Source organism: Scomber scombrus, chromosome 16 (genome assembly GCF_963691925.1).
Source record: "Scomber scombrus chromosome 16, fScoSco1.1, whole genome shotgun sequence".
NCBI classification, from domain to species: domain Eukaryota; kingdom Metazoa; phylum Chordata; class Actinopteri; order Scombriformes; family Scombridae; genus Scomber; species Scomber scombrus.
In genome coordinates this window covers 12,330,377-12,343,465 of record NC_084985.1, presented here as the reverse complement: position 1 = coordinate 12,343,465, position 13,089 = coordinate 12,330,377, and the positions used below count along the sequence as shown (strand labels likewise).

At 39.5% G+C, this 13,089-nt stretch overlaps 1 protein-coding gene across 1 annotated transcript; it reads right to left on the bottom strand.

Annotated features, from left to right (window-relative positions):
• Nucleotides 1-150: 150 nt before the first annotated feature.
• laptm4b (lysosomal protein transmembrane 4 beta) lies at nucleotides 151-10,875 on the bottom strand. Its single transcript, XM_062436236.1, has 7 exons — nucleotides 10,783-10,875; nucleotides 8,862-8,979; nucleotides 6,580-6,653; nucleotides 6,356-6,478; nucleotides 5,820-5,918; nucleotides 3,976-4,071; nucleotides 151-303 (listed from the first exon to the last, which is right to left on the bottom strand). The coding sequence occupies exons 1-7, from the start codon at nucleotides 10,873-10,875 to the stop codon at nucleotides 229-231; spliced, it is 678 nt and encodes a 225-aa protein (XP_062292220.1). The 3' UTR covers nucleotides 151-228.
• Between the last annotated feature and the right edge of the window lie 2,214 nt (nucleotides 10,876-13,089).

Below are 13,089 nucleotides of genomic sequence, written 5' to 3'. Positions count from 1 at the left end.
GAGGACAGAGGAGACGAGAGGGGTGGACAATACATCACAACAACGAGGGGTGGTGGAGGTGGGGAGGAGTTCTAATCTAATCTAATCTAACGTTGGCAGAGTCACGAATCCGAGCTGAAACCAGCCTCTAACACGTTGATGTGTCTTGTTTTTCGGGGTGTTCCAACCATCGTGGGAAGTGTTGGGGAGATGGGTGTTGGGGTGTTTGGGATCCGTAGAGGACTCCTCTCATGCCTCCATATACTGAGGCGGGGGCTCCTTCGGCGGGATGGCGATGGCTTCCTCGTACGGTGGCAGCAGAACCTGCAACGTAGCAGAAAAGCAGAGTGCTGCTCAGTTTCAACTCACAGAGCCAATATGTCTTCATCTATCCTGCTGAACGGCCGATAAGCAGTCGTGGTTCAGTTTGACAGCTTTAAATTGTAAATCATGCTCGTGTGAATTGGGAACGTTTGCCTAAATATGTCCGACTCTTGGACTCGATCGACAGCAGATTTAGAAAACAGGAAGAAAACATTTAGTGGCCATGTGAACGACTTATTGGTATTGTCAAAACATACCCATCTGATTTGTTGTGCTTCTACATATAACCGCTCCACATTAAATACAGTTTCTTTGTCATCGTCATCATAACATGTTGAATTTTTCCAGTATCAGTTACTTTCATACACCCATTCACACTCAAGGCGGACCATCCACTCAGTATTAGGTGCTAAAGGAATTCCTCACCTCATGTTACCTCATGTTATCAAAATTATTCCAAAGACACAGATTTACTATTTGGGGAAATGTGAGCACAGATCAGTGCATCCCTTATCTAAGAAAAGGTCCACTTACTAGCTTTTTGAAGCTTTCTGCTACATCTAATGCAGACAGTACATTTTGTGCACTATTTAGCAAATAGAGAGTGATTTTAGCCACTCTAGCAGGTTTCCTCTCCATCTTTCATGCCCTTTATTCCATCCATACAGAAGGCACGACAAGCTGCAAGGATAACATCTACACACAATCCTCTACCAGCGGTCTTTCTCTGTAAATGGTGTTATAAAACCAGCTCTGCTGCTAATTCAGGGGCCGAGAGCGAGAGAGCGAGAGAGCGAGAGAGAGAGAGAGAGAGAGAGAGAGAGAGTGAGAGAGAGAGAGAGAGAGAGAGAGAGAGAGAGAGAGAGAAAGAGAGAATATGCTCTGAGGGGATGGAATTGTGAAGCAGCCAGGGAGGCCCGGCGAACACATCACAGCGGGGATTTGAAATGAAGCGGACAAGCAGACAATTATGTAACATGTCCAGAAGAAGAGAGGAGGACGGACAGAGATATATAGAGAGAAAGAGGGAGGGAGGGACGGAGGAGGAGGTGGAAAGGAGAGAAAAAAGAGTGAAAGAGAGAGACCCGACCCCTGTGCATTTTAATGGCATTTATATAAAAGCACACAGATAAGCAGCTGGGTACTTGATGTTCGAGGCTGTAAAAAGCCATTTAGACACACTGTAGGCTTTCTAATAGTAAAAATAGATGTAGCACTCGATTCATTCAGCTCTATGTGTGTGTGTGTGTGTGTGTGTGTGTGTGTGTGTGTGTGTGTGTGTGTGTTGTGTGTGTGTGAGGAAACAGCAATAAAAACATGTGGTCACTGTTCATTCCAATACGAGAGCTGTTCAGCCTGTTATGAACCGCGTTCTATTAATATTTGTTGCATTTAAATAAAAACCGCCCCCTGATTCATTTCTAATTAAAATTCACGACGCTTGTGGCTTTCATTTTGACCTAGTTGCCTCAGCTGTTTGCTTCATTTGTTTTGCTTCCTCAATTCATTTGAATAAATATTTGATTTTCTGGTATCCATTTATTCATATAGACACACTCACTTCCTGTTTCCGTTTACCTAATGATGCACAGTCAATATTTTGTTAATTTGTATTATTTGTTCATTAAAGGGCCATTTTGTATATTGCCTAAATTGATTCTCAAGTTCATTAGATATTCTCTGAAACATCTTCTGTCTCATGATGCTGTGTTTGTTAACCAGTTAACACTATATGTATTTACTGAGTTTGCATTTTCACCAGAGATTATGCTGTTTTTAATTTTCACTGAATTTTTTTTTTTTATAATACACAATAACTGAATAAATTCAAGCTGCAAATGCTTTACAAAATCACTTTTAACATATCTTTAAACTAGACCTGAAATGAAGCTAATGGGTGCAGAAAATGGAGAAAACAAGAATTTACATGTTTTTTTGGTCATGAACTCTTAGCCTCAAGTCTTTCATTTCATAAAGTTTTGCAGGTTTCTTTGCAATAAAATCCCAAGACCGCGACATGGAGAGTGATCCCTGAAGACTGCAGACATTGATACCTGCTGAATGTTGTTTTGCTTGTGGTACGGAAATGCTTGACTGGCTTAGTGAGGATTTTTCCACAAGAGAACAGACAAGCACAGATGAAGTGCAGGAAATGAAATTACCTTTAGACTCAGTTTACATGTAACAAATAGTCCCATTTTACTACATATAGTTGCTTAGGACAAAAAAGCAAGAAATGCCTCCACCATGTCTGCAGTAGACAAATCTGACTGTCACATATCTAATTTTTGCTGAATGATATGATGATACACTGCTAAATCTGTTCCTGTCTGTAGGATCTGTTTCATAAGGTGAAAAGTATCAGCGGTGCGAAGCAGGGCCGCGTCACCACAAGGACAAAATGACGGACAGATGAAGAGTGATGTATTGAGACGACAGTGGGTGTGAGACAGATTAATGTCTTACGTATGAGTGTGGAGGATTACAGCAAGCAGACAAATGGAAACAGTGACTATGCTAAAGCCTCTCAGAAACCCCATGAGTCAATGCTTGAAGGGGACAAGCAGGGATGGAGGACGCCCAGCTGGCCGATCGCACCTCAGTATGACCTACAGCACCTTCTGTACTGCCACCCACAGCACCGATGTCACTTCACTGGACATCAGAAAACTGAGACAAACAACACGGCCATTTAAACTGCTCAAATACACAATTTTGATCCCGGAGCATAAAATATGTGCAAACATTTCAGCTGCTGGTTCACCTTAATACAGCCTAATTAATCTGGTAATAATTCATGAATGTTTAAAATCCTTCACTTACCTATACATGAAAGTAGGAACTGTGACATGGTAGATGATTCCTGTTATAGTGATTTTAAAGAAGGACCACACTAATCTGAACCCCTTTCAGAAAAGTTATCTGATAGTTATTTGAAATGACCACAACACACATGATGAGACATGATGAAAAAGCTTCTCTAAATTATGATTCTGAAATAAACAGACTACTTCCAAGATATATGTCTGCTCATATTTCTTCTTCTCAAAATAGTCAATAAAAATGAGAAATACTTTTGTCTTATTGGTATGTGTTTTTTTCTTTTAAACAGTGAATTTTACTTAATTTTTTTATTGTGGAAATGATTAATCTCACTGAATACCAAATTATTCTTGTCCTCCTGTGTGACGTGGATTCATTTAACTTCTCAGGTCTGAGGTTGAGGTTAATGAGGTTCTTCACTATTTAGCATTTACTACTTTTAAAACTTAAATTTCTGTTTACGTTTCAGACTCTAAAGTGCTGCTCTAAACACAAACGGATGTACGAGTAATGCCTAAATCCTTACCTTGTATATATAGCGGTACCGACTCACTGAACTGCAACATGCAAAAGTACATATAGTCTATATTTTAGTATTGCTGAATAAAACCTCACTTTTGTTGAGTTAAGCATCTGTTTTAATGTACCAAGCAGGTGGATGAAAACGAGTTTTCAAAGCCTTTATCGGAATTACTTTAGCTTATATAATAAATAGAGAGCTTGCAAGCCAAAAAAAATCAAAAAATCAATGCTGTGCAAAAGCAATTATATTATTATCACAGGGTGGAGGGGTTGTCAGTGTGTCGCTGAGGTGAGGAGCTGGACGTTGGATGTGGTGGACTCACTCACCGTGGTGTCGTTGGTGGTGACATAAACCAGGACCTCTGTGGTGCCCCTGCCGCTCACGTATCTGTAGCAGTTCCACACGCAGCCAATCAGGTAGGCCTGTCCCCCGGGAGGTGAAAACAAAGAACACACAGTGACCTTTAGCGCTGTCGCCACTTTTCATTATTACTGATGGTGCTGGCTATGATGTCATCCATTCATCAAGGTTAGACGTGCTGACAGCAGAGATTCATCATATCACAACTTGATAAATCTGACTGTAAAAAATAACATTTTAATGCAGTGTTGCCCTTCTGGTTCTTCATCCGGCATTTTAGCCGAGGCAACTTCTCAGGCATCTCTTGCCTCAGCAAAGCTTTGAGGTTTAGGTTTGTCTGACTTGGCAGGGGAACAGGAGGTTCATTGTGAATGTGTGTGAGTAGCGTGCTGAGTCGATACCTTTGCCAGCAGGCAGCAGTAAGAGCAACCCACCGACCTGCAAGCCAGTCGGCCTGCTAACCGATCACTATACCATCTGCTGAGTCTCACTGTGATACAAACTCTAATCTGAGGTCAACCAGTACGCACCATCCTGCACACATTTGCACTTGTATAACAACATATTAGAGATGTTGATAACACATTAATTCAATCAATATACTTCTAGAAAAGCTCCAAATATTTATTCTGACTTCTAAATAATCTTTTTATTGTGGGTTAAACTGTTTTTTAAATCAGAATATGCTGGGCTGGCATTACATTGGCATTAAGGTGCCTATAGAAATAACGTTTATAAGTATTATCTTGTGTATTTACTTTTTATTCATCCAACCATGTATTCATCTACATCTCCGTATCCACTGCATCCCTTTCCCTTCTCTCTCCAGCTCCCCCTTTTCCCGTCTGTCTCTGTCATTTATGCCAAGTGCACTCGACTGGAGGATGTTGGCCTGAGCAGGAACTTCAGCAGGTGATGCAGCTGCAGCTGTGCTGAGAGCTCCATGCATCCTTAAGGTTTCAGGTCTGGCCCCGGTCCAGAGGACTGACTCAACTATATCACTGCTGAATCAGAACAGTGGGCAATACACTTTAAGTGCATCCCATCACTGAAAAAGAGGATCTGCGCCTCATTTAGCTAAACTCATATTTCAGATTAATGTTTTGAAGCAAACAGATCTTAAGTGTGGACTTTTAAAGCTATTAGCAGTTTAACTACCAAAATATTCGGCCTAACAAAGCTCTCTGTCTGAGAGATGAAATTTATAACTTCTGTCTGTGAGTCCCGCTGTGTGTCTTCCAGTGGCTGCCCCTGATCATAAAACCCCAGCTCTGTCTCTGGATATCTGCCGAGAACATTTCCAATCTGAGCTTAGTGGAGAAACAACTTGATTTGATTGTACAGATGACTGCAACTTCATGTCCCATCTTGTCCCAGAGCCCCAGAGCGAAGTTGCGCCTGGAGAATCATCCATGCATTAAGGGGGAATTAGCTTGACAGTAGTTGGTTTCCTGTTGTCCCTCCGACCCGCTGCTCTCTGACTGTGTGATAATCTCATGTAGGGCATCGATAATGGAAATGTTCACACTGGCAGATTCATTACACATGCCATATGGTTTATAATGCTAAGAGATGAGCACAGTGTGAGACTTAATTGGCTTAATCACATGGCAGTATGATGAACAACTTCTGCACAATTGTGAGTGAGCAATGCTCATCGACTGTGTAGAATCTGAGACAATGTGTTGCATGTACAGTATACGCTGTTATATTTTAGATTTATATTAACTTAAATCATTTAGTAGATGTTTTAAGTTTAAATATCATTGCTAACAATGTAAAAAAGCTGCTGAGAGAGACTGTTGGTTACCTTGAAGGAGAGGATGCAGCCAATGAAGAGAAGAACTGCGAAAACTAGGCACATATTGTTGGTGGACATGATGTCCTCTTTGTAAGGGAATGTCCCCGGCTGGAAAGAGAGGGAAAAAGAGAAAGAGAAAGAGGCACTTGAAAATAAATAAATGCAGTGGAGAGAAACATGAAATAGAAAGTTAGGGGCCTTTTCTTTAAAATAAGACTCTTACAAAGCTTGACCTTTGAGCGCTTAACATCCAAGGAGTCCAAAATGGACACCTAATCTACATAACTAAGACCAGTGTTCATGCCTGAGTGGCCTGTTTTCACTGAATGCCTCTTGTTTAGAAGTGTTACTCAACAGATGCTCTGGAGAAGCACTAACCCCCCGATTTAGTCTTATGTTTGAGCAATTATTACAAGCTTCATGAGCTACTCCTTGATCTGAAATGGTTTGTATTCAAACTGCAACATTTTGTCTTTCCGTTAAGAACAAAAGAAGCCTGTGTGGGTTAAGCAGAGGTGATTCAGATGTAAGGAAACAGTCCTCACCAGCTGCTGGAGGTAGTCCTGCACCGTGTTGGGGTAAACCACCACACTAATGGCTACCAGTGTGTTAAGGGCAAAGTCGAAGATTTGGTAGCAGAAGAATGGAATGATCCAAGCAGCGTGTTGCTATTCAGGAGAGATTGAAAAGAGATAAAGAAACACAAAGTTAAGATGTCTGATTGGATGATTTTTAAACATAAATCTTTCTCATTTTTTGGTTTATTTACCTTGTAAGCACCGTATGTTGCCATGCCACATATAAGAATCATGAGCAGGGATATTGCAGTGGCTATGCAGATATCTGAAAAAGAGGAAAAAACAGAACAACGTGAGAATAGTTCATCTAGTTTACCGGTGAATAACAACAGCAAACATGTCATTTCCCAGCAACCTTACAATCCACTGACGTAATCCAAAAGTCTTTACAGGGACGAGGATTTTACAAAACAAAGCACCTTGAGTAACCTCGCTATTTTTAGCACACAGTCTGCGTCGCACAAAACATGATCAGCACGTGGGAGATTGTTATGCAAGAGGTGCTAAATTTGACAAAATGTAACCCCCCCTCCCCCTCACATTCACATTACAGCTATAAAAACTGACTGATGAGACACTCGTCAGTGTCACTGTGAGGACTCGACTCACAGGGATCGTCTGACGTCTGGCTCAGACCGGACATGTGCTGGTAAAAGATCACTATGCGGTATTGACAGTTACTGAACTTGGTATTCGGACTCAGTGCTGACTGTGAAACAAATGAATCAATGAATCCCTGGTAGATTTTTACCAGCAGTAAAGATTTTTTTTCTCTTTTTTAATTTTATAAAATAAAAGCTCAGAAAAACTGAGTGAAACTTCATCATCACGACTGCTGCTGGTGTTCCCTTACACTCAGCAGCAGTGATTATGACAGCACTGATACTGTGTTAAGACCCAGGAAATGATGATACCCTGCCATCTTTAATCCCTCGCCGCACACGTGCACACGCACACACACGTTAAACCTACAGTGTGGAACTCACATATAAATGAATGTCCCGTTACATTCGAGCACTTGGCAAACAAGTTCACACAATACTGATTAGGCCTATCACTGCCAAAGAAATCCCTCAACATATGGAGATTTTAATCGGGTGTCGTGTTTGATGTTCCTGCGCTGGTCAGATGAATGGGTACTGAGCATGAGAGACTTCTGCCAGCAGCTCAGTCTAACTTGCAGTTAGCTCTCTGCTAACTTGAACAGGGACAAAATGATTTAATCGTGCGGCTTCTATACTTTCCAAATGTTATCGGATCAAATGAATCAAATTCTGATAGTGAAATTACTTTGTAGGGATTGTGTGACACTTGAAACAATTTATCCACTGTTTTATCCGCAGCGACGGAGTAGTCTACGACAACATTGTCCTACATTGTCACCTTTCTGACAATGTCAACAAAAACTGAAAATGTATAAACTTTTTAAATGTTGAATTTATAGCAGAGCTGGTGTATTGGACTGTATCAGATTGCACAGATGTACCTAATAAAGTGGCCACTCCTCATCCTTCAAATTTCATCCATACATCTGAGTTTTAATTTCATTATTTCATGTGAGTCTTTGTACAATTAACACCTGACTATCACTAAACCACACCACCAGCACATCTCCTTTCTTTTCCCACTTTCGACCTTTGACTGATGCTCTACAAGCAAAGACTGAGCAGGGGGGGGGGGGAGTGAGTCAAGATGGCCGTTTTAATCCGACGGAGAATTAGAGCAGTCGTTTTTAATCAGAGCGGCCAGTGACAGCGTCTGTGGCGCTCCAGAGGCGACGGTGACGATGATAGCCGCTGGAGGGGAAGCACTGAAAATACACATGCACTCTGATTTATTCTCTATGTGGCTTGGCCGACTCAGCTATGTCTGTGCTGAGAGCAGCACTTTGGGAAAAGTGGTGATGGGCAAAAAGGAGAGGAAGGTTTTCAGCTGCGGAAACACATGGGGCAATATGGACTGATGGTTTGAGCGAGCACTCTCTGGAAGTGCAGGGAGATACATCTGAATAATATTGTCTCCGAACCACGAAACTTGCTGCCAGTTTAACTTAAAATCCACATTAAATTAAATATGAGTGAAATGACCTTTGATCACACATGAAACACTAACACCGGAGGCACTGAGACAAAAATATTGTGTCCTTTGATGTGTGAGTCTAATCCTTTCTGGGAAAAGATGAATGCACTAAAATAAGAATTATTATAAATGTATTATTGCCTGTGAGTCATTTATGTCTAAGAGGGAAATTTGTCATTATAAAAATTGTCCGTCCACAACCAAAATGAACTTAGAGACAACCTACACAGCCACTTAATACAGATACATCTTAAATGTGTGTGTTGAATGACCGGGGACATCTGGAACTGCTCATTAGAGAACACGCTGCTTCATTAAGGACGTTTAACATAATCTATCGTACAGTTGATAACGAGTCATGACGTGTAACAATGAGGGGATTAGTTGCACTCACTTGCATCGTCCATGACGTCGATGTCGGTCCCCAGCTCGGAGCTGGTAAGGTGGTAGCGGTACTGAATTGGGTCATTGAGAGCCGACAACAAGATGAGTAAGACCACTGCATTGATGAGCTGTAGGAGAATAAAAAAATGAATATTAAATGTCAAAGTCGCTCATTAATTGAGTCTTGGATCATCCTTTTCCTTTCAGCAGTGGTGTGAAGATGTTCACAAAACCATAAAGTGGACTATTTTTAGGTGCGATATGACAGTAATGCAAATAGAAAAAATGATTTGATTAACTATGAATTTACATACTATGGATTTAGTCTATGGATTATTTTGCTGTTTAATCTTTTAGCCTATAAAACTCATTCAATAGTGAAAAATACCATTCCCAAATTTACAGAGCAAATATTTGCCATATTTCCTCAATAAATTACTTCAAAATGTATCACAACTGTTTTTAAACACATTTTCTGTTGATAACAATCCATGAATGGACTAATTGTTTTAACTCTAAAGTTTATATATGTGATATATGAAAAAACTGCCGGACTGTTTTCATCTATGTGAGGTATTTGTTGCTTTATTTCTGGTCTCCTTGTTTTGATTTGATGACAGAGACACTTGATGAGTAGTAGGCTCAAACAGACACTGGGACAAACACTTAGTAAAGGTCAGGGATTTACCGGGCTTACTGCACTATGTTTAAAACTTAAGGTTATCCCATAGCTACAGTCAAAACAGAAGCAAACCCTATATTTAACTTTGGACTCTGGTACAAATGCACGACAAATCAAATGGAAAAGGTTAGTGAGATTATCAATTCAGCACTTCAAAGGGTAAAGGTTAACTATGCAGAAATCCATATTTTATATGATTACAGTCTGCAACAACACTTCAACCAACAACACTTCACCTCCATATCTCATTGTAATACATAGTGTATGATGCATCTTTGTCTGCCCTGTAGATATATATCCAGTTAATACACACTTAGTTAACTTACTCTCAAATGTATATTTATATCTACATTGGTATTCATACTCCTGTTTAATAGTGTCCTTTTTTGCATACAGTTTTTAGCATGTATTGTGCAAGCACATCGCCATTACACTTCTTTTGTGTCAATATAAATCCACTTAGGCTTTATACTTCTATATTTTTTCCATTTCTTTTGCACGCACATTGTTTTTATCATGTCAATATGGATACATATAATCTTCATACTTCTATCTACATCCAGCTTTTTCAGTTTTTATCATGTCAGTATGTACGCACAAAGCCATTATACATTTAGATATATTCACATTGGTTTTTTTTGTCATACCAATGTGCATGCATACAGTCTAAATACTTCTATCTTAATTCAGATTTTTTGCAGTTATTTAAAATGATGTCAGTATATATGCACATAGTCTTTATACTTATAGATATTCTGCTTTTTTGCACACATAAACACATAGTTTAAAAAAAGAAATCATGTCTACATGCATGTACATAGTCCACCCCAATACACAGAAATGTTAACCACTGATTCTCTCTAACACTGTTATGTTTGTGTTTATGTTTATTGCTTCTTTGTTGCTATCTGGACAAAATTGAATTCATAGCATTTGCTACTTGGCGAACAAATCTGAATCTAATCCTGTACAAGCAATTACATCAAAATAGCCTAAATAGAAAGCCCCAAATTGAAACGCTGGTGATAAATTAGCACATAATGTTGTTTTAAATTCGTTAAATTGATCTATAAACCGATGGCATCTTTTAAGAAAGAAAAGGCAAATGGGGGAGAAAACAAATGACAAACAGCAGTGAGAAGCTACAACGTAGCGAGCCAAAGCTCCAAAAACTCACACTTCATCGCGTATTAGACACATTTAGCCATATTTATTTGTACATATTTATGTTTAGACCATGAAGACTTACCATGTACCATATTCCCAGGATGATGGTGCCCGTCCGTACATGGCAGCAGAGGCAGCAGCTCGTCGAGTACCACCGGTCCCACGGTGAAATCATTGTTTATCCTGCTGTATAGATGTCAAGCTATTTCATGAATGCTGCCGGAAATAATGTTTAAGTCAAGACTCACAAATGAACAAAAAAATGACCAAAGAAAAGGAGAGAAGAGGGGATGTTAGAGTCTCCTAGGTGCTTTTTTAGGAGAACCGCAACATCTATATCTACATCCAGCGTATGTTTGCTCTCTCTGTGCTCGTCTGTTTCTTTCTGTGAGTCGGTGGTGGTTGAATCACAGAGAAAGAAAGAAAGAAAGGAAGAGAGAGAGAGAGAGAGAGAGAGAGAGAGAGAGAGAGAGAGAGAGAGAGAGAGAGAGAGAGAGAGAGAGAGAGAGAGAGAGAGGGAGTTAATCTGGCTCATCCAGGAGTCACATGACCCGTAGGAGGATTTTGACCAATGCTTCATAATCAAGCAGAATATTCCAGTAAACTCAATCTGATGCTTTTAAACAGTGCAGTATTAAAAAAAAAATCTTGTTTTTTCCATTTTACTGACAGTTTTTTATTGGGAGAAACTGGATTGTTTCACTAGTTTGACAAACAACCCAGTTAACCCATTAACCCTTAAATAGGCAACGTGCACCAGAATTATTTTTTTAAGGTATTTTTTTTTTTATACCTTAATAGGGATAACATATCCTGGTGGAGATACAACTCATGAAATCTAAAATATACAAAATATTTTTAAAATATGTGGAAATGTTTAGTAACGTCAAAGTAAGTAAAAAGAATAATTTTCAAATCTCATTTTCCACTCCTGTCTGTTTAAAGGGTTAAATCACATCAAAAGCATATTTTGATCACTCTATTTAGACTAAAATAAACTTAAATAAACTTTAATTTAAAATAACCTGTTTGTACAAAAAGGGATTAAAAAGTCTGTCTTAAAACAATAGTCAGGTCCCCAAATAGTTTTTTCTTGCCATAATAATTCCTCATGTTCAAATACTGACGAGAGAAGATCCCTCCATTATGCTACAATAATGTAAGTGATGGGGGCCAAAATACACAGTCCCCCTTCTGTGCAAAAATGTATTTAAAGTTTATCTAAAGCCATCCAAATGGGTCAAATCAAGTAGATATCTTGCATTATTACATTCTCTTTAACGCCAAAGTCCCTCTTTTTGCAACTATACCTCCACCACAGCTCAGCAGAGAAACATAAAGAGGAACTTTGATGCTAAAAAGACTGAAAATGTGACAGATATCCACTTAATATGACTAACTCAGACTGCTGAGGCCTCATATAAGTTTATGTCATAACATTTTAAATACATTTTTGCAGACACATTTTGCCCCACATAACTTACATTGAAAGCACATTTGAAGGGGATCTTTAGATAGTGAGTGTGAACAGGAGAAATGATTACAATAGGGAGAACCTCTTTCATATGGGCACCTGACTGTTTTTTTCAGACACACCTGAAAAATTGTAACCTGTCCTTCAGTGCAGTCTTGAACGTGACCTGAAAACATTATATATGTCATTTTTATTAGAGATCAGACCAAATGTCATTATGGATTTTTAATTTTTCATGAGGCCCTGTCTTGAAGAGGGGCCCTACATCAAAATCTTGAGGAACTCTGGGGTCATTGCAGTATAGAGGAGAAGAGAAACGGGGTGTTAATTAGGTAATTTTGGGCCCCTATAGCAGGTAGCAGGTCAGTCTGGCTGTGCCTCAATGCAGCTTTCATACCAACACTTTCATACAAAAAGTAAAAACCTCTTAAAATGAGGCCGTTTGTCTTAATGCTATCAAGATTATACAGCTTGTCTTATTCTTGACACCAGCAGGTGCTCCATATTTAGACATAAGGAGATGACGTCACCACAATTGCACATCTTTCTCTTAAATTGGAAAAAGCCAAAGTCTCAAAACTAAATTAAACCACTTAAATTGACGTGATTTTGCAACAAGAAACCTTCATTTAATGTCAGTTTTCTCTCTCAGTGTGTGTTTTTCTTTGGACAAACATCCTAAACCAAGCCTGACAGATGGGCCAGTGACCACATCTCTAAGCTCTGGTGGGTGGAAAACATTAGGGGATTTTCCACTCCTGCCATGACTTAACACTGACCAGACTGCCACCTCTTTAGATGCTGGAGCGCAATATAAAGAGGAAAAACATCAATATGAGCATCCATTTCTTTTTCAGCTACTGTTGCGTAGTAGCCTTCCAATTATTCCGTATGAGTCACAGTGACGATATTTGT